Source organism: Procambarus clarkii, chromosome 26 (assembly GCF_040958095.1).
Source record: "Procambarus clarkii isolate CNS0578487 chromosome 26, FALCON_Pclarkii_2.0, whole genome shotgun sequence".
In the NCBI taxonomy this organism is placed as follows: Eukaryota; Metazoa; Arthropoda; class Malacostraca; order Decapoda; family Cambaridae; genus Procambarus; species Procambarus clarkii.
The window spans coordinates 41392643-41414502 of NC_091175.1; the positions used below are offsets into that span (position 1 = coordinate 41392643).

The 21860-nt window shown below is 52.8% G+C and overlaps 1 protein-coding gene across 1 annotated transcript; it reads left to right on the forward strand.

The window, feature by feature from the left end:
- The first annotated feature begins 5050 nt into the window (after positions 1–5050).
- Positions 5051–21018, forward strand: LOC138368942 (myosin-14-like). Its single transcript, XM_069331666.1, has 3 exons — positions 5051–5152; positions 11774–14677; positions 20866–21018. Exons 1-3 carry the CDS (start codon positions 5051–5053, stop codon positions 21016–21018), a joined length of 3159 nt encoding a protein of 1052 aa, XP_069187767.1.
- The last annotated feature ends 842 nt before the right edge of the window (positions 21019–21860 follow it).

Here is a 21860-nt window from a genome sequence, read left to right on the forward strand (position 1 = left end):
GGGGTGTGTCGTCTGTGTGGGGGGGTGAGTGTGTGGTCTGTGTGGGGGTGTGTCGTCTGTGTGGGGGTGAGTGTGTCGTCTGTGTGGGGGGGTGAGTGTGTCGTCTGTGTGGGGGGGTGAGTGTGTCGTCTGTATGGGGGGGTGAGTTTGTCGTCTGTGTGTGGGGGGGTGAGTGTGTCGTCTGTGTGGGGGTGTGTCGTCTGTGTGGGGGTGAGTGTGTCGTCTGTGTGGGGGTGAGTGTGTCGTCTGTGTGGGGGTGAGTGTGTCGTCTGTGTGGGGGTGAGTGTGTCGTCTGTGTGGGGGTGAGTGTGTCGTCTGTGTGGGGGTGAGTGTGTCGTCTGTGTGGGGGTGAGTGTGTCGTCTGTGTGTGGGTGAGTGTGTCGTCTGTGTGGGGGTGAGTGTGTCGTCTGTGTGTGGGGGGGGGTGAGGGTGTCGCCTGTGTGGGGGTGAGTCTTTGAACTTGGTGTCAGCTTCTAAGACACACTCAAGGTCTCAAGGGAGGAGTGGGGTTCTCTCCGTTCCTGTTGATATATGTGTATAGTCCTTTGTCCTCCCCTTCTTCCCTCCCTTACCTCATACGTCCTTTCACCCCTCTCCAGCTTACCTTCTTCCTCCCTCCCTCCCTCCCTCCCTCCCTCCCTTCCTCCCTCTTCATTACACCCTCCCTCTCCTCCATTCAATATTTAGACGTCAATGAACACGACACTCTCCTCCCCTCCCTTAGTCTCCCCCCGGCCTTGCCTCCCCTCCCTTAGTCTCCCCCGGCCTTGCCTCCCCTCCCTTAGTCTCCCCCGGCCTTGCCTCCCCTCCCTTAGTCTCCCCTGACTATGCCTCCCCTCCCTTAGTCTCCCCCAGCCTTGCCTCCCCTCCCTTAGTCTCCCCCGGCCTTGCCTCCCCTCCCTTAGTGTCCCCTGACCTTGCCTCCCCTCCCTTAGTCTCCCCCGGCCTTGCCTCCTCTCCCTTAGTCTCCCCCAGCCTTGCCTCCCTTCCTTTAGTCTCCCCCGGCCTTGCCTCCCCTCCCTTAGTCTCCCCCGGCCTTGCCTCCCCTCCCTTAGTCTCCCCCTGCCTTGCCTCCCCTCCCTTAGTCTTCCCTGACCTTGCCTCCCCCTCCCTTAGTCTCCCCTGACTTTGCCTCCCCTCCCTTAGTCTTCCCCCGGCCTTGCCTCCCCTCCCTTAGTCTCCCCCTGCCTTGCCTCCCCTCCCTTAGTCTTCCCCAGCCTTGCCTCCCCTCCCTTAGTCTCCCCGGGCCTTGCCTCCCCTCCCTTAGTCTCCCCCACCCTTGCCTCCCCTCCCTTAGTCTCCCCGGGCCTTGCCTCCCTTCCCTTAGTCTCCCCCACCCTTGCTTCCCCTCCCTTAGTCTTCCCCCACCCTTGCCTCCCCTCCCTTAGTCTTCCCCCGGCCTTGCCTCCCCTCCCTTAGTCTACCCTGACCTTGCCTCCCCTCCCTTAGTCTCCCCCGGCCTTGCCTCCCCTCCCTTAGTCTCCCCCTGCCTTGCCTCCCCTCCCTTACTCTCCCCCGGCCTTGCCTCCCCTCCCTTAGTCTACCCTGACCTTGCCTCCCCTCCCTTAGTCTCCCCCGGCTTTGCCTCCCTTCCCTTAGTCTCCCACGGCCTTGCCTCCCCTCCCTTAGTCTCCCCCGGCCTTGCCTCCCCTCCCTTAGTCTCCCCCTGCCTTGCCTCCCCTGCCTTGCCTCCCCTCCCTTAGTCTCCCCTGACTTTGCATCCCCTCCCTTAGTCTTCCCCCGGCCTTGCCTCCCCTCCCTTAGTCTCCCCCTGCCTTGCCTCCCCTCCCTTAGTCTCCCCGGGCCTTGCCTCCCCTCCCTTAGTCTTCCCCAGCCTTGCCTCCCTTCCCTTAGTCTCCCCCACCCTAGCTTCCCCTCCCTTAGTCTCCCCCGGCCTTGCCTCCCCTCCCTTAGACTTCCCCAGCTTTGCCTCCCCTCCCTTAGTCTACCCTGACCTTGCCTCCCCTCCCTTAGTCTCCCCCTACCTTGCCTCCCCTCCCTTAGTCTCCCCCTACCTGGCCTCCCCTCCCTTAGTCTCCCCCTACCTGGCCTCCCCTCCCTTAGTCTCACCTGACCTTGCCTCCCCTCCCTTAGTCTCCCCTGACCTTGCCTCTCCTCCCTTAGTCTCCCCATACTTTGCCTCCCCTCCCTTAGTCTCCCCCACCTTGCCTCCCCTCCCTTAGTCTCCCCCTACCTTGCCTCCCCTCCCTTAGTCTCACCTGACCTTGCCTCCCCTCCCTTAGTCTCCCCTGACCTTGCCTCTCCTCCCTTAGTCTCCCCCTACCTTGCCTCCCCTCCCTTAGTCTCCCCTGACCTTGCCTCCCCTCCCTTAGTCTCCCCCAGCCTTGCCTCCCTTCCCTTAGTCTCCCCCAAAGACCTCCAAAGGATACCTGATCAACCAGGCTGTGACTCATACGTCAGGCTGCGAGCAGCCGCGTCTAACAGCCTGGTTGATCAGTCCAGCAACCAGGAGGCCTGGTCGACGACCGGGCCGCGGGGACACTAAGCCCCGGAAGCACCTCAAGGTAGCCCCCGGCCTTGCCTCCCCTCCCTTAGTCTTCCCCAGCCTTGCCTCCCCTCCCTTAGTCTACCCTGACCTTGCCTCCCCTCCCTTAGTCTACCCCGGCCTTGCCTCCCCTCCCTTAGGCTCCCCCGCCCTTGCTTCCCCTCCCTTAGTCTCCCCTGACCTTGCCCCCCCTCCCTTGCCCCCCCCTCCCTTGCCTCCCCTCCCTTAGTCTCACCTGACCTTGCCCCCCCCTCCCTTAGTCTTCCCCGCCCTTACCTTCCCCGGCCTTGCCTCCCTCTCCCTTAGTCTCCTCTGACCTTGCTTCCCGTCCCGTCCCTTAGTCTCCCCTGACCTTGCCTCCCCTCCCTTAGTCTCCCCCTACCTTGCCTCCCCTCCCTTAGTCTCCCCTGACCTTGCCTCTCCTCCCTTAGTCTCCCCCTACCTTGCCTCCCCTCCCTTAGTCTCCCCCTAACCTTGCCTCCCCTCCCTTAGTCTCCCCCTACCTTGCCTCCCCTCCCTTAGTCTTCCCTACCTTGCCTCCCCTCCCTTAGTCTCCCCTGCCCTTGCTTCCCCTCCCTTAGTCTCACCTGACCTTGCCTCCCCTCTCTTAGTCTCCCCTGGCCTTGCCTCCCCCGGCCTTGCCTCCCCTCCCTTAGTCTCCCCCGGCCTTGCCTCCCCTCCCTTAGTCTCCCCTGACCTTGCCTCCCCCTCCCTTGCCTTCCCTCCCTTAGTCTCCCCCGGCCTTGCCTCCCCTCCCTTAGTCTCCCCCGGCCTTGCCTCCCCTCCCTTAGTCTCCCCTGACCTTGCCTCCCTCTCCCTTAGTCTCCCCTGACCTTGCCTCCCCCTCCCTTGCCTTCCCTCCCTTAGTCTCCCCCTCCCTTGCCTCCCCTCCCTTAGTCTCCCCCGGCCTTGCCTCCCCTCCCTTAGTCTCCCCCGGCCTTGCCTCCCCTCCCTTAGTCTCCCCCGGCCTTGCCTCCCCTCCCTAAGTCTCCCCCGGCCTTGACTCCCCTCCCTTAGTCTCCCCCGGCCTTGCCTCCCCTTCCTTAGTCTACCCCGGCCTTGCCTCCCCTCCCTTAGTCTCCCCTGACCTTGCCTCCCCCTCCCTTGCCTCCCCTCCCTTAGTCTCCCCTGACCTTGCCTCCCCTCCCTTAGTCTCCCCTGACCTTGTCTCCCCTCCCTTAGTCTCCCCTGACCTTGCCTCCCCCTCCCTTGCCTCCCCTCCCTTAGTCTCCCCTGACCTTGCCTCCCCTCCCTTAGTCTCCCCTGACCTTGTCTCCCCTCCCTTAGTCTCCCCTGACCTTGCCTCCCCCTCCCTTAGTCTCCCCCAGCCTTGCCTTTCCTCCCTTAGTCTCCCCTGACCTTGCCTCCCCCTCCCTTAGTCTCCCCCATCCTTGCCTGTCCTCCCTTAGTCTCCCTCAGCCTTGCCTCCCCTCACCTTTCCTACCCTCTCGTTCATTCCCCTCGCATTACCTGAATTTCCTGAGGGCCACTAACCCTAGTGGCCTCGACGAGGACAGAAAGCCGGCGGATTGTCGAAGGGTCCCCCCATTTGCCCTAATGATATTTTCCATCTGGATTTTAAAAGTTAGACAGTTTTGGCGTCGTCGGGTAGGCGGCTCCGGGGGTTGATAACACTGTGGGTGAAGACGCTTCTCCTGTTCATTGAGCTTGAATCCACTGTTCCTTGTTTGTGTTACATCTGACATTTTGAAGAAATGTTCTGGATTAACAACTTCTAAATTGTTCAGTAATTTAAACATTTTCATTAAGATCTGCCCTGTCATGCCTGGTTTGCAGTGTTGTTAGCCCTGTGGCCCTCAACCGCTCCTGTTAGGCGAGATGATTTAGCTCTGGAATTATTTTTATTGCCCGGTGTTGCACCTTCTCCAGAGCAGCTATGTCCTTCTGAAGATGAGGTCTCCATGTTTATATACAGTAACCCCAATGGGGACGCACCAGAGATTTAAACAGTAGAATCACTACCCTCTTTTTCTTAAAGTCAACTGTACGCTTGATTATTCCAAGACTTTGGTTAGCTTCTTTCGACTGCTGCCCCCACCTGCTGACCAACTTCCATTGAGTGGTGGATGTTGAATCCAAGGCCATTTTTTTCTATCTACTGTAATATAATATTATTTTGGTAGATGTGGCGTGGGTTGTTGGGCCCCACTTGCATGGTCTAGCATTTGTCGATGTTAGAAAGCATTTGCCAATCTTCTGATCATTTGTGGAGTTCATGTAGATCTCTTTGTAATGCTTCCGTGTCATTATCATTTCCCGCTCTACCATAAATTTTTGTGTTATCTGCCAGTTTGATGATGTGGTTTGTAATATCCTCATTTGTGTCATGGGGGTACCACAGGGGTCCATTTTGGGACCCTTGTGGTGCCCCTACTCACCACATTTCTACATTCAGATTCGTTCCATTTTAGCACGACTAAAATAGAACTAAAATGGATTTTCTTTGTTTTAACCATTGGTTTATCCATTCTAGTATTCTTCCATTTAGTCCATGTGTGCCTGAAATTTCCTTGCCAGTCTTTCATGTGGTACCTTATCAAAGGTTTTAGCAAAATCCAAGTATACAACATCCACCTGAAGTCCTTTGTCCGAGTAGCTGGTTACCGTTTCCAAAAATGTGAGCAGGTTTGTAAGGCAGGATAAATTTTTAACAAACACATGTTTTGTCAATTTTACAAGTGTGTTATGTCAAGCTGATCAGAAGGAAGTATCCTGCTGAGCTCTTTCTGTCCTCTTTGATAATAGGGGTGACATTTGCATATTTCTTACCTTAGGGGACTATCCCTTGGTCCAGAGATTTTGTGGAAGTAGATTCAGCGGTAGGCATAGTTCTTCTGCCAGTTTCATTATAACATTGGATAGTATTCCATCCACTCCTGGGGGCTTTTGAGTCTTTAGTTTGCCAAAGCTCTTCCAGATTATGGAGTATGTTATGGGTAAATCCATAAATTCCTTCTCTTCACCTCCTTGAAACATTAGTGTGGGTGATGGGACGTCATCTAACCTTTCTAGTGTGAACACTGATGTAAAATATTCCATCAGAGTTTGTGCTGCCCTTTAGTCGTCCATTATAGTAAGGTTGGTCTCATCTGTTAAGGGTCTTCCCGAGTCCTTTGTTTTGGTTTTACTTCTTATAGGCAAAGAACGACTGTGGATCTTTCTTATGTTTTGGGCAAGTTTTCTTTCGTAGTTCGTTTTGGCTGATATGATTTCCTGGGTGGCTGAGTGTTGTGCCCTTCTATATATATCATAATCAATGATGTCTGTCGTGGATTTATAAGTTCTCCAGAGGTTCCTGGTGGTTATCAATGCTTGTTTTACTGTCCCAGTCATCCATCTAGTTACCTTTAGCTCCTTCCTCCTTTTTCGCACATATTTGTGAACGAGTTCCGTGGTGACCTTAAAGTTTGGCCAAGATGTTCATGCTGTGTTCACCTCTTAGCTCCTCCAGGAGATGGTTTGGAGTTCTTCTCACATTCCATCATAGTCACCTCGATGGTAGTCTAGAAATTCATCATTATGGATTAAATGTGTGTTTCTGTATTCGTAGTCCATCTTATAATATGATCACATGATAGGGTTAGCTTTTTCCCTACCCGAGTGTGATCCAACTTGTCCTAACATCACAACACTTGTGATGTTAGCACAAGGTCGAGTATGTTTTTGCCTCGTGTGGCCTCACCACTTGCTGTATGAGGCAGGAGTCCTGAACCAGGTCCAGTAATTGTTCTCCCTCTGCTTGTGATGTTAGACTTTCCCACTATGGTATCATGCGTAAAGTCCCCCATTATTAGGGCTAGGGTTTCTGATGCCTCATTGATCACATTATGCAGCTCAGCAACTGCCATTGCTGCTGTTGTGCCAGCCCTGTAGCATACTCCCTCGGTCATTGTGCTACCATCTGGAGTTAGTATGTTGCACCATAACGACTCCGAGGATCCCATGCTGTTCGGTTCCTCATTGGTGGTTGCCTCCAAGTCCTCCTTCACATACAGCAGTACACCACTTGCTCTTGTTGTTCTGGCCTCTCTGAAGGCTGGATTGCATCCTGGGAGATAGAATTTCCCCCCTTGTATTATGTCCTCTCGTCCCTATGTTTCACTAATGCCAATTATGTTGGGAATTTCAGCCTCAACATACTCACACACAATATGTCAAATTTATTTATTAAGCTTCTGGCATTTGTGTAGAAACAATTTAAACTCCTGACATTGTTCCTGGTGGTCGGAGAGATTCCTCCAGTATTTAGCACATTACTATTCTGAACGTTGTTGCTCTGGTTCTGAACCTGTTTGTCACTCGATATATAGTTCTGCCTGGCTGGGTGAAGGACTTTAACCTCTCCTCCTTATACTATCCGGATCACCTGCCTTCTCTTCATGTTTAGCTTTACATTTTTTTGTATTGGTCTGAGTTTTTTAACTCCTGCAGTTTGCCTCTTAGCTCAAGAGTCGTTTGTTTTTGACTGCATAATGTCTGGAGATATGTGTTATACCCCTCGAGACCTGTGAGTTGTGGCCACTGTTGAATATCCTCCACCTGTGATAAATGTTTGCAGAGGTTATGTGTACCACACATGTTTCAGGCCTACCTAACCTCCAGACACTTTATACTTAACATCAGTTTGTCTCCATCATTGCCTCAATGTGTTCCTGGTCAGTGTTGTCCTCTTCTATCTCAAGTTTCAAATAATGATATTTTTTTAGTTATTGACAATCCATCAACCCGTTCTCGCATTTTCGTATAGTTAATATTGACTTATTTAATTCGTGCATATGTGACATACTAATTTATTTTGAATATTTTAGTTTACCTTGAAAAGCTTCATAGAAAACACCGACCTTACCTAACTTTCTTAGTATGTTAAGATAAGCATCTTATTGCTTCGTAATTACAATTATTACTTAATCTATTATAGGTATAGGTTAAGTAATAATTGTAATTACGAAGCAATAAGATGCTTATCTTAACATACTAAGAAGGTTAGGTAAGGTTGGTGTTTTCTATGAAGCTTTTCAAGGTAAACTAAAATATTCAAAATAAATTAGTATGTCACATATGCACTTATTTAATAAGTCAATATTGACTAAGAAAGTGCGAGAACGGGTTACAATCCATAGCCTCTGCACCTAAGCACCTGCACCCCTCTCCTGAGCATCTTGATCCCTCTCCTGAGCACCTGCATCCCTCTCCTGAGCATCTTGATCCCTCTCCTGAGCACCTGCATCCCTCTCCTGAGCATCTTGATCCCTCTCCTGAGCATCTTGATCCCTCTCCTGAGCACCTGCATCCCTCTCCTGAGCACCTGCATCCCTCTCCTGAGCACCTGCATCCCTCTCCTGAGCACCTGCATCCCTCTCCTGAGCATCTTGATCCCTCTCCTGAGCACCTGCATCCCTCTCCTGAGCACCTGCATCCCTCTCCTGAGCACCTGCATCACTCTCATGAGCATCTTGATCCTTCTCCTGAGCACCTGCATCCCTCTGAGCACCTGCATCCCTCTCCTGAGCACCTGGATCCCTCTCCTGAGCATCTGCATCCCTTTCCTGAGCACCTGCGTCCCTCTCCTGAGCATCGTGATCCCTCTCCTGAGCACCTGCATCCCTCTTCTGAGCACCTGCATCCCTTCTCCTGAGCACCTGCATCCCTTCTCCTGAGCACCTGCATCCCTCTTCTGAGCACCTGCATCCCTTCTCCTGAGCACCTGCATCCCTTCTCCTGAGCACCTGCATCCCTCTTCTGAGCACCTGAATCCCTCTTCTGAGCACCTGCATCCCTTCTCCTGAGCACCTGCATCCCTTCTCCTGAGCACCTGCATCCCTTCTCCTGAGCACCTGCATCCCTTCTCCTGAGCACCTGCATCCCTCTTCTGAGCACCTGCATCCCTCTCCTGAGCACCTGCATCCCTCTCCTGGGCATCTTGATCCTGCTCCTGAGCACCTGCATCCCTCTCCTGAGCACCTGCATCCCTCTCCTGAGCACATATATATTAAATGGCAGCATATGTAAACGTGGCGGCATATGCCAGGTTGGCCAACATAAGTACGGCCTTTTGATACCCGTGTTAGGAATCATTCAGATCCTTGTATACCACGTATGTCAGACCAATCCTAGAGTATGCAGCAATCATGGAGTCCATGCCTTATAAAGCATAAGACGAAGAGCTAGAGAAGGTTCAAAGGTTTCACACTAGACTTGTACCAGAACTATGAGGTATGTGTAACGTGGAAAGGCTGAACCTGCACCTCACGTCGCTGGTTGACATAAGAGTTACAGAGAGACATGATCACCACATACACATTTCTCAGAGGAAGTAAGTAATTATCAAAAAGAAGGCACCAAACCGTGAAGGTTATGTACCACCACCAAATGTGAGGCATAATCAGAGGGCGCTAAATATCACCAAGGACGCCTATACGAGAACAGAAATGCACAAGGCGAACGATATCACAAGGATCCGAGTCACCGAGAATACTATCGAGAGACAAGCGACCGCGAGGGGCGGTCGGAAAACAAGACACACGCTCGTCCTGGAAGTCAGGACACTCAAGAAGGACATGCACAACTGTAAGAGGGACAATGCAATTAGGACAATAAGGAGCAGGGCGGCGCTCCACCAAGTGACCATGAGTTAAGCGAGTATGGCCAATACGCAACCTCGCCAGAGCCGTTTCCCATCGCCGGTTACGGTGGCAGGAGGACGGCTACGAGGAGACACAACATTTAAGAGAACGTAGTTTGTTACAAGTAACAGACAACCAACAAGCCTGCCAACGGGTAAGGATGGAGAAATGGATAACCGGGTAAAAGTCGGAATAAGATATGCCTTTACGAGAGATGGGACAAGAGCGGACAGCTTCCCTGGCGGCAGCATCCGCACGCTCATTTAAAGAGACACCAATATGGCTGGGAACCCAAGAAAACTCAACAGACTTAAATTTACAGTGAACAAGAAACAGCCAATGCTGGATCTCGACAACTACTGGATGGACCGGATTAAAGGACCCGAGAGCCATGAGGGCATTACGAGAGTCAACAACAACTACAAAGGAAGACTGACAACGAGAGAGCAGGAGACGAAGAGCATAGAGAATAGCATAAAGTTCCGCTGTGAAGAAGCTAGTCTCCGGAGGTAAGCGACACATATAAGTGCGATCAGGAAAAACAACAGAGTAGCCAACACCGTCCGCAGACTTAGACCCATCGGTGAAGACAGAAACGGAGCGGGAGTGAGAAGAAAGTGCTCAAGGCATTCTCAGAGGAATTGACAGGGTAGAGATGGAGGGATTATTCAACACTGGTGGTACGCGAACAAGGGGACACAGGTGGAGACTGAGGACCCACATGAGCCACAGGGACGTTAGAAAGAACTTTTTCAATATCAGTAGTTAGTAAATGGAATGCATTAGGCAGTGATGTGGTGGAGGCTGACTCCATACACAGTTTCAGGTGTACATATTTCAGGCCGTCCTGCTGTTGAGGCCGTACTTATAGTAACGATCAGGTCCATCGTTGATGACGTAAAAGACAATTAAATAGTAGAAATCGAGCAAGGAGGACGGGTTGAGATATTTATAGAGCTCAACAGGCACAGGAATCTGTATACCAATTGATTGACAGTTGAGAGGAGGGACCAAAGGGTCGGAGCTCAACCCCGCAAACACAACTAGGTGAATACAACTAGGCAAGCCCAATCCTCCCTCCTCGAAGCAGCAATATATCCCTTTCCCCTTTCACATTACCATCAATCTCCCATCCCACGTCCTATCCCTTTCACCCTACTCTCCCTTCCCCCTCCCACCTCTCTCCTCCATCCTGTCTCCCTTGTCATGTCCTCTCACTCCCTTACGTGTCGCCTCATCCACTCCCTCCCCACACCATTCCTCGATGTTCGCTGTTCTATGCAAAACACAATTAAACAAACTCCATATTTTTAATAATCTGCATTTTAATTGCCGAAACTTTCCCCAGAAATTACCACGGCAAGAAAAATATTGCCACGAGGACACTGTGTTGAGGAAGGAGGTCACTCCACGCCCCAACACTCACGGGTAATACATTCGGAATTGACTTTTGTGCCGTAATCGTCATTGGTGGAAATGATGAGTTATATTCACACAGGGAATGTTGAGAGTGTATTCACGTTGATATACTCACCTGTATGTATTCACATGGATTTACTCACCTGGGTGTACTCACCTGGGTGTACTCGCCTGGATGTACTCACCTGGGTGTACTCACCTGGGTGTACTCATCTGGATGTACTCACCTGGGTGTACTCACCTGGGTGTACTCACCTGGGTGTACTCACCTGGGTGTACTCACCTGGGTGTACTCAAGTTGCTGAAGGATACCCGGATGTTGGCCAGTATGCCATATGCTGCTGTTGTTATTCTGAGAATGTGGGGTTTCTGGCATCAGATTTGGGGTTGTGTCCACTCCCAGGTCTTTCTCCTTTTGTGATTGAATAATTTGTCTTCCCTTCATCCTATACTGCTGTACTGGTCTTCGCACTCTTGTTCCATTCCTCATAACTTTGCGTTTGGCTGGGTTAAACTCTAGCAGCCATTTTTCAGACCACTTCTGGAGTGTGTACAAATCCTCTTGTAATGCATCACAATCGCACCCTGACCTGACTCGTCTCATTAAATTTGCGTCATCTACACATATTGATCTGAACGAGCCAATTTTCTGTCCGGTCATTAAAACAGGATGGGCCGTAGAACCGACCATTGTGGTACTCCGCTTGAAACCTCTCTCCACTCTGATGTCTCTACTCTCACTGTGACCCTTTGTTTCCTTCCTGGGAGATACTCTGGCCCACCTTAGGATTCTACCAGATACTCCCCCAGCCTGCTTCTCCAGTTTGAGTAGGAGTCTTTCGTGCTGGACTGTATCAAAAGCTTTCTGACAGTCGAGAAATCTGCAGTCTGCCCATCTTTCTCTTGTTTAATCTTTGTTACCTTGTTATAGAAGTCCAGCAAGTTTGTTAAGATGGATCTCCTGCCTCGAACTAAATTTGTGATCCAGAGAGGAAAGAGAGGGAGAGAGAAAGGAGAGAGAAAGGAGAGAGAGAGAGAGGAAAGAGAGGAAAGAGAGGAAAGAGAGGAGAGAGAGAGAGAAAGGAGAGAGAGGAGAGAGAGGAAAGAGAGGAGAGAGAGTGAGAGAAAGGTAGGGTGGAGGTCTCCTAGTCTTGTACTGTTGGAACACACCGATAATTCCGCTGAATTTGTCGACCATTATCAGCCAATCAGCGACGGCCCGTCACCTGTGTTGACGCTGACAGCTGTTCTTGTTGACGTGCTGTGGCGTGCAGGGGTCCTGGAGGAGTGGTGTACAGGGGTCCTGGAGGAGTGGCGTGCAGGGGTCCTGGAGGAGTGGCGTGCAGAGGTCCTGGAGGAGTGGCGTGCAGAGGTCCTGGAGGAGTGGCGTGCAGGGGTCCTGGAGGAGTGGCGTACAGGGGTCCTGGAGGAGTGGCGTGCAGGGGTCCTGGAGGAGAGGTGTACAGGGGTCCTGGAGGAGTGGCGTGCAGGGGTCCTGGAGGAGAGGTGTACAGGGGTCCTGGAGGAGTGGCGTGCAGGGGTCCTGGAGGAGTGGCGTGCAGAGGTCCTGGAGGAGTGGCGTGCAGAGGTCCTGGAGGAGTGGCGTGCAGGGGTCCTGGAGGAGTGGCGTGCAGGGGTCCTGGAGGAGAGGTGTACAGGGTCCCTGGAGGAGTGGCGTGCAGGGGTCCTGGAGGAGTGGCGTGCAGGGGTCCTGGAGGAGTGGCGTGCAGGGGTCCTGGAGGAGTGGCGTGCAGGGGTCCTGGAGGAGAGGTGTACAGGGGTCCTGGAGGAGTGGCGTGCAGGGGTCCTGGAGGAGAGGTGTACAGGGGTCCTGGAGGAGTGGCGTGCAGAGGTCCTGGAGGAGTGGCGTGCAGGGGTCCTGGAGGAGTGGCGTGCAGGGGTCCTGGAGGAGTGGCGTGCAGGGGTCCTGGAGGAGTGGCGTGCAGGGGTCCTGGAGGAGTGGCGTACAGGGGTCCTGGAGGAGTGGCGTGCAGAGGTCCTGGAGGAGTGGCGTGCAGAGGTCCTGGAGGAGTGGCGTGCAGAGGTCCTGGAGGAGAGGCGTACAGGGTCCCTGGAGGAGTGGCGTGCAGAGGTCCTGGAGGAGTGGCGTGCAGAGGTCCTGGAGGAGTGGCGTGCAGAGGTCCTGGAGGAGTGGCGTGCAGAGGTCCTGGAGGAGAGGTGTACAGGGTCCCTGGAGGAGTGGCGTGCAGAGGTCCTGGAGGAGTGGCGTGCAGAGGTCCTGGAGGAGTGGCGTGCAGAGGTCCTGGAGGAGAGGCGTACAGGGTCCCTGGAGGAGTGGCGTGCAGAGGTCCTGGAGGAGTGGCGTGCAGAGGTCCTGGAGGAGTGGCGTGCAGAGGTCCTGGAGGAGTGGCGTGCAGAGGTCCTGGAGGAGTGGCGTGCAGAGGTCCTGGAGGAGTGGCGTGCAGAGGTCCTGGAGGAGAGGTGTACAGGGTCCCTGGAGGAGTGGCGTGCAGAGGTCCTGGAGGAGTGGCGTGCAGAGGTCCTGGAGGAGTGGTGTACAGGGGTCCTGGAGGAGTGGCGTGCAGAGGTCCTGGAGGAGTGGCGTGCAGAGGTCCTGGAGGAGTGGCGTGCAGAGGTCCTGGAGGAGAGGCGTACAGGGTCCCTGGAGGAGTGGCGTGCAGAGGTCCTGGAGGAGTGGCGTGCAGAGGTCCTGGAGGAGTGGCGTGCAGAGGTCCTGGAGGAGTGGCGTGCAGAGGTCCTGGAGGAGAGGTGTACAGGGTCCCTGGAGGAGTGGCGTGCAGAGGTCCTGGAGGAGTGGCGTGCAGAGGTCCTGGAGGAGTGGCGTGCAGAGGTCCTGGAGGAGAGGTGTACAGGGTCCCTGGAGGAGTGGCGTGCAGAGGTCCTGGAGGAGTGGCGTGCAGAGGTCCTGGAGGAGTGGCGTGCAGAGGTCCTGGAGGAGTGGCGTGCAGAGGTCCTGGAGGAGAGGTGTACAGGGTCCCTGGAGGAGTGGCGTGCAGAGGTCCTGGAGGAGTGGCGTGCAGAGGTCCTGGAGGAGTGGCGTGCAGAGGTCCTGGAGGAGTGGCGTGCAGAGGTCCTGGAGGAGTGGCGTGCAGAGGTCCTGGAGGAGTGGCGTGCAGAGGTCCTGGAGGAGAGGTGTACAGGGTCCCTGGAGGAGTGGCGTGCAGAGGTCCTGGAGGAGTGGCGTGCAGAGGTCCTGGAGGAGTGGCGTGCAGAGGTCCTGGAGGAGTGGCGTGCAGAGGTCCTGGAGGAGAGGTGTACAGGGTCCCTGGAGGAGTGGCGTGCAGGGGTCCTGGAGGAGTGGCGTGCAGAGGTCCTGGAGGAGAGGTGTACAGGGGTCCTGGAGGAGTGGCGTGCAGGGGTCCTGGAGGAGTGGCGTGCAGAGGTCCTGGAGGAGTGGCGTGCAGAGGTCCTGGAGGAGTGGCGTGCAGAGGTCCTGGAGGAGAGGTGTACAGGGTCCCTGGAGGAGTGGCGTGCAGAGGTCCTGGAGGAGTGGCGTGCAGAGGTCCTGGAGGAGTGGCGTGCAGAGGTCCTGGAGGAGTGGCGTGCAGAGGTCCTGGAGGAGAGGTGTACAGGGGTCCTGGAGGAGTGGCGTGCAGGGGTCCTGGAGGAGAGGTGTACAGGGGTCCTGGAGGAGTGGCGTGCAGAGGTCCTGGAGGAGTGGCGTGCAGAGGTCCTGGAGGAGTGGCGTGCAGAGGTCCTGGAGGAGTGGCGTGCAGAGGTCCTGGAGGAGAGGTGTACAGGGTCCCTGGAGGAGTGGCGTGCAGAGGTCCTGGAGGAGTGGCGTGCAGAGGTCCTGGAGGAGAGGTGTACAGGGTCCCTGGAGGAGTGGCGTGCAGAGGTCCTGGAGGAGTGGCGTGCAGAGGTCCTGGAGGAGTGGCGTGCAGAGGTCCTGGAGGAGAGGTGTACAGGGTCCCTGGAGGAGTGGCGTGCAGAGGTCCTGGAGGAGTGGCGTGCAGAGGTCCTGGAGGAGTGGCGTGCAGAGGTCCTGGAGGAGAGGTGTACAGGGTCCCTGGAGGAGTGGCGTGCAGGGGTCCTGGAGGAGTGGCGTGCAGAGGTCCTGGAGGAGAGGTGTACAGGGGTCCTGGAGGAGTGGCGTGCAGGGGTCCTGGAGGAGTGGCGTGCAGGGGTCCTGGAGGAGTGGTGTACAGGGGTCCTGGAGGAGTGGCGTGCAGGGGTCCTGGAGGAGTGGTGTACAGGGGTCCTGGAGGAGTGGTGTGCAGGGGTCCTGGAGGAGTGGCGTGCAGGGGTCCTGGAGGAGTGGCGTGCAGGGGTCCTGGAGGAGTGGTGTACAGGGGTCCTGGAGGAGTGGTGTACAGGGTCCTGGAGGAGTGGTGTACAGGGGTCCTGGAGGAGTGGCGTGCAGGGGTCCTGGAGGAGTGGCGTGCAGGGGTCCTGGAGGAGTGGCGTGCAGGGGTCCTGGAGGAGTGGCGTGCAGGGGTCCTGGAGGAGTGGCGTGCAGGGGTCCTGGAGGAGTGGCGTGCAGGGGTCCTGGAGGAGTGGCGTGCAGGGGTCCTGGAGGAGTGGCGTGCAGGGGTCCTGGAGGAGTGGCGTGCAGGGGTCCTGGAGGAGTGGCGTGCAGGGGTCCTGGAGGAGTGGCGTGCAGGGGTCCTGGAGGAGTGGCGTGCAGGGGTCCTGGAGGAGTGGTGTACAGGGGTCCTGGAGGAGAGGTGTACAGGGGTCCTGGAGGAGAGGTGTACAGGGGTCCTGGAGGAGTGGTGTACAGGGGTCCTGGAGGAGTGGTGTACAGGGGTCCTGGAGGAGTGGTGTACAGGGGTCCTGGAGGAGTGGTGTACAGGGGTCCTGGAGGAGTGGTGTACAGGGGTCCTGGAGGAGTGGTGTACAGGGGTCCTGGAGGAGTGGTGTACAGGGTCCTGGAGGACTGGTGTACAGGGTCCTGGAGGACTGGTGTACAGGGTCCTGGAGGACTGGTGTACAGGGTCCTGGAGGACTGGTGTACAGGGTCCTGGAGGACTGGTGTACAGGGTCCTGGAGGACTGGTGTACAGGGTCCTGGAGCAGTGGTGTACAGGGTCCTGGAGCAGTGGTGTACAGGGTCCTGGAGCAGTGGTGTACAGGGTCCTGGAGGACTGGTGTACAGGGCCCTGGAGGACTGGTGTACAGGGCCCTGGAGGACTGGTGTACAGGGTCCTGGAGGACTGGTGTACAGGGTCCTGGAGGACTGGTGTACAGGGTCCTGGAGCAGTGGTGTACAGGGTCCTGGAGGACTGGTGTACAGGGCCCTGGAGGACTGGTGTACAGGGCCCTGGAGGACTGGTGTACAGGGTCCTGGAGGACTGGTGTACTGGGTCCTGGAGGACTGGTGTACTGGGTCCTGGAGGACTGGTGTACAGGGTCCTGGAGGACTGGTGTACAGGGTCCTGGAGGACTGGTGTACAGGGTCCTGGAGGACTGGTGTACAGGGTCCTGGAGCAGTGGTGTACAGGGTCCTGGAGCAGTGGTGTACAGGGCCCTGGAGCAGTGGTGTACAGGGTCCTGGAGGACTGGTGTACAGGGCCCTGGAGGACTGGTGTACAGGGCCCTGGAGGACTGGTGTACAGGGTCCTAGAGGACTGGTGTACTGGGTCCTGGAGGACTGGTGTACTGGGTCCTGGAGGACTGGTGTACTGGGTCATGGAGGACTGGTGTACAGGGTCCTGGAGGACTGGTGTACAGGGTCCTGGAGGACTGGTGTACAGGGTCCTGGAGGACTGGTGTACAGGGTCCTGGAGCAGTGGTGTACAGGGTCCTGGAGCAGTGGTGTACAGGGCCCTGGAGCAGTGGTGTACAGGGTCCTGGAGCAGTGGTGTACAGGGTCCTGGAGGACTGGTGTACAGGGCCCTGGAGGACTGGTGTACAGGGCCCTGGAGGACTGGTGTACAGGGTCCTGGAGGACTGGTGTACAGGGTCCTGGAGGACTGGTGTACTGGGTCCTGGAGGACTGGTGTACTGGGTCCTGGAGGACTGGTGTACAGGGTCCTGGAGGACTGGTGTACAGGGTCCTGGAGGACTGGTGTACAGGGTCCTGGAGGACTGGTGTACAGGGTCCTGGAGCAGTGGTGTACAGGGTCCTGGAGCAGTGGTGTACAGGGCCCTGGAGCAGTGGTGTACAGGGTCCTGGAGGACTGGTGTACAGGGTCCTGGAACAGTGGTGTACAGGGCCCTGGAGCAGTGGTGTAGAGGGTCCTGGAGCAGTGGTGTACAGGGCCCTGGAGCAGTGGTGTACAGGGTCCTGGAGCAGTGGTGTACAGGGCCCTGGAGCAGTGGTGTACAGGGTCCTGGAGGACTGGTGTACAGTGTCCTGGAGGACTGGTGTACAGGGTTCTGCAGGAGTGCTCCCTGCACATGACATAGTGGCTGCACCGGCACTCTGCGTGGCTGGACGTCTTCGTGACCGCTCCGTTATCGCGATACTGCTGATAACAATACCACAGTAACTGTGATACATGGCGCGGGTACTTATCAAGGCGGTCAGTTTCTGAATGTTGTGGATTCCTTCTTATATTGGCCTGCTGGATCATGACAAAGTTGACGCCCTTGCTAAGGCTGCAGTAAATAAAGACAGTAGTGAACGGAATCTTGAGTTATCAAATTGGTCCCTTAAATGTGTCATTAGACGAGAACTCCTGCATAGATTTGAAGAAACAACAGTGCAAACTGGGATCGGCAGGTCCATTGTTTATCACAATGAAATGGTTGAAGTAAAACATGTGTATGGGAACAAGTAACAAAGTCAGTAGACTAACAGATGTTGTCACAGCTCGAATAAGACTTGGCTACAAATATGTCTGGCAGTTCGGCTTGTATAGGGATCTAGATGAAGTAAAGTGTAAAGTGTGTGGACAAAGTTACACTCGAACACTATATCTATGATTGTAGTAAAATTGAGCCATTTAGAGATAAATTTAAGCTCTCACTGTATGACGTGGCAACCTATCTTATTACCATGGATAAATTACCCGAAATCTTTGCGCTGTATCCATATTTCGCTCCCAGTAGATAAATGATATATATATGAGATTAAGAAACTCAATATTCTGAAGACTAATAATAAACAGCAGCTCCCCTATGACTGTAATATCTCCATTGCTCAAACAGTTATGTATTAGCGATAAGACCTACCATTAATGTATAATGACTTACTGTATTAACGAGATTCCCACTGTCCCTATCTACTATCTAGCGAACCCACAGGCAGGGGAACGGGCCTGCATTAAACAGCGGGGAAAGAAGACCCTGTTGAGCTTGATTCCGGGCATTAAATGGCGGGAATCACATGGCCGGACACCTCTCAATGACATTAAAATATTTTGTTAGAAAATAAACAAATTAAGATTTGAAGTATACATGTTGGCATGCCTATCTCGTTAATATAGCTCTTGAAATAGAACATTCTCTGTAACTATAAGGTGTGACATTGTAACTAAGGTGTGAAGGATAGATGAAATTTATGTAATTATCTATGATAAGGTCTGATAAAGACCTTTTGTGCTCACAGCATTAGTATGGGGTGCACAATAAACTACCGTCACAGCAAGAGTATAGGGTGCACAATAAACTACCGTCACAGCAAGAGTATAGGGTGCACAATAAACTACCGTCACAGCAAGAGTATAGGGTGCACAATAAACTACCGTCACAGCAAGAGTATAGGGTGCACAATAAACTAGCGTCACAGCAAGAGTATAGGGTGCACAATAAACTAGCGTCACAGCAAGAGTATAGGGTGCACAATAAACAGTGTGGCGGTTCTCGTGGGTTCCTCACACACAACAGTCGTCAACCAGAGGACATAACGGAGCCCATAACAGCTCCAGTGAATGGAAGGAAGAGTCTTCAACTGGTTAAATGCTTGGCATTCCTACCCTTCCTCTCCCCTACATCCCCCCCCCCTTCAGATATCTTCCTCCCCTCCCTCATCCCTCGCCTCACCCCCCCCCCTCCTGCCCCACATCCTCCGGGGAGGGAAAGACAATATTTACCCACGTATTTCATGACGTCATCACGCCCGCCTACACACACTGATCACGGAAATTGGCTTTGCCGGGATGAAGTCAATTCTCCACCTCATATATATATATATATATATATATATATATATATATATATATATATATATATATAATATATATATGTCGTACCTAGTAGCCAGAACGCACTACTCAGCCTACTATGCAAGGCCCAATTTGCCTACTAAGCCAAGTTTTCATGAATTAATTGTTTTTCGACTACCTAACCTACCTAACCTAACTTTTTCGGCTACCTAACCTAACTTTTTCGGCTACCTAACCTATAAAGATAGGATAGGTTAGGTTAGGTTAGGTAGGGTTGGTTAGGTTCGGTCATATATCTACGTTAATTTTAACTCCAATAACAAAAAATTGACCTCATGCATAATGAAATGGGTAGCTTTATCATTTCATAAGAAAAAAAATAGAGAAAATATATTAATTCAGGAAAACTTGGCTTATTAGGCAAATTGGGCCTTGCATAGTAGGCTGAGAAGTGCGTTCTGGTTACTAGGTACGACATATATTATATATATATATATATATATATATATATATATATATATATATATATATATATATATATATATATATATATATATATATATATATTAGTCACTCTGGTGTTAGCATGATGACAGGTGCAGTATAGTGAGTGTTACTCTGGTGTCAGCATGATGACAGGTGCAGTATGGTGAGTGACCCGTCGTGGTGTGGACGGTGGCAGAGTAATGTGGTGGTGGCTGGGTATTGATGCCCGGCGCGGTCTGCCTCGAGCCTCGCCCATGTCTGTCTTCTGCTGTCGCTGTGTCTGTTGATACTTTTGCTGTTGGTTAGTATGTCTAGTGACGGTCTGGGTATATATAAAGACTATGTTCCTTAATTGGGCCTTGCTGCTTGGGTATTGTTAGGCATCTTGAGAGGGATATCGTCTTCCCTGTATTTTGAATTCGTAATTCAGCTTTTCAAGTTTCAGGCTAAAGGTGGATTCTCTAGTTAAAACACTAGCTGCTAAGACCGATGTACCCAATTCAAAGTGAATTCTAAAAACTTTTGAAACAGAACAAATTACCCAAGGAAACCTTGGTATCTTTGTTCTCATTACTGAACAGACATTCTCTCCCCCAGTGAAATATTTCAGAGTTTAAGGATGACTGCTGTAACGGCCAGCTTGAACCAGTAACCGAGTTAACGTGTCTTACAGCCTCTTCTTCCATGATCCTACCCGAAGTCAATGGCAAGTTCTCAAGAATTGGCATTAGCAAGTAACAGTGCAAGGAAGAATGGGAGGAGGGGGGGGGGGGGATAAACATTACGCAATTACACCTTCACCAATATATTATCTATAGATCTGCAGTGTTCTTCAAATCCCGGCGAGTTCATTATCTTCAAGTACACGTCGTCCACACTCAATGGTAATTACCGGCGAGTTCACCTTCCTCAACATGGGGCCAGTCCACACACCGTATCGTTACAATGTCCCAATACCCCACATCCGCTCTCCAGAAACACACTGGCAGACGGCTTCAGCAACACGCTGACAGGGGTCACAAATAATCACTTCCAGAGTTCTGCAACACCCCGGCAGAAGTCTCTAACAACACACTAGCAGCAGACGGCCACTACTGTCGTCTCGTAAAACCTCTTGGCCAAATCCCGGGTACGTCGGTACATACAACACTACATATGTCCAGCAGCTAATATACTACTGCTATTATTACCAACGGCGGCCACTTTGTCCTCTTACAGGACCAAGTCAGGAGTCCTGGACTGCTCAAGGTGAACTACCTTCCACAGGGCAATTGCCTCATCACGTCACCTCTGTGAACATAAACGTCTTTAGCCAGACAGACAGTATACTGGGTGGCCTTAGGATAACACCCTTCCCCGGGGAACTGAAATTGTAATTACATGCACAACCTAGATGGCGTTGATATAATTATGCCACCCACCAGAAGTCATCATCATCGACCTCCTAACTGAGGTATGAAACAGAAGCCTTTCGCCAACGCCACACCACCGCCAACAGATGGTGTTGTCTGCGTCTCACCTAATACCTGGGAGTTAGAGTGCAAGTTCATAGATGGCGCCGAAATCGCCACTCCACACTCCAGCAATGGTGTTGATACCGTAACAACTGCTAACCACATGAGAGTCCACAACAAGTTAATACCAACATCAGGGACGTCTTCGACTGACAAATCGAAAGTGAACAACTCACTGACGTCTAAACAGCCTAAGCCACAATTTACGTGGCAGAAAGACAGCGTGGGAACATTCAGTTTCCCCAGTGGAACCTCTTGTTTCAGCAGTTCCTCCAAGAGAAGGTCTTACAACACCAGAATTTAAATGCTATTTGTTCTGCAATCAAGAACATTCAGTATACTAATGCCTTAAAAACCCAGACTGTGAAATTGAGATTAGTGATTTGCAACATCTGCAAAGGTGAAGGAAGTGCCTGAAGACTCACGGCCCAAGCAGCTGCGAGACACACCTAGACACGTTTGGCATATGTGGGAATGGGCGACATCATCCAGCACTCTGTGACGGAGGGAGATAAATTCCTCAGTCATCCAAAGTTAAATCTAAATCCAATGCAGCAGTACTGCAAACTTGAAGACAATGTAAGAGCCATGCTGGCCCAAACCAACACTGCTGCAACTCTACCACCAGCCATGCTAACTCTGAACCAAGGAAGAAAGAAACTCCTTGTCAGAGGGTTGTTCTTCGATGAGGTTCACAAAAGCATTTACCACCCTAAGGCTGCCGACCAACTGAGACTAGAGCCAGTGATGCTGGTTACCCTAAATACATTAGGGGTTTTAATCACTATAGTGATTAAAGTGATTATAGTGACCCAGCTCCAACAGCATGACTGTTCTGACCTCAGCAGGGGCCAGTTACTGACTGGGCCAGTACTAAGCTAATACCAGTCACACTCTGCACATATTGTACAAGCTGAGACTGTCATAGATATCAGATTGGGTCTGGAACAGTCTCCCCCTCGTGTAACGGTCAGCTGAACATTTAGACCTCTCCTCTTCCCTACCCTGGCTTTCCCCTCTTTTCTCTCCCTCCCTCTTGACTGCTAGAGGCAGATTACTCACACTCACCTGGGTATCATAAACTTTGGGTCACAAGTTTGCCCCTTGTGCTGTGTGGTACAGAGTCACTTTAATCCAGTTTCGCGAGAGAGCCCCACCTACTTGCAGTTTTAGTGTTGTCATTGGACAAGGGCCAGGCATGACTTGTCATTGGCTGAGAGTGCTAGGACCTTCGGCCTGGTTTCAGCTGATTGGCTGTA

What these genes read in the sequence shown, in the direction of transcription:
- LOC138368942 (XM_069331666.1), top strand. Translation starts at nt 5,051, where the DNA reads ATGTGGTACCTTATCAAAGGTTTTAGCAAAATCCAAGTATACAACATC. An exon ending in GTTTCCAAAAATGTGAGCAG is followed by an intron (nt 5,153 to 11,773) that starts GTTTGTAAGGCA and finishes GACCATTATCAG; the next exon opens with CCAATCAGCGACGGCCCGTC. An exon ending in TGGAGGAGTGGCGTGCAGGG is followed by an intron (nt 14,678 to 20,865) that starts GTCCTGGAGGAG and finishes CTCTTGTTTCAG; the next exon opens with CAGTTCCTCCAAGAGAAGGT.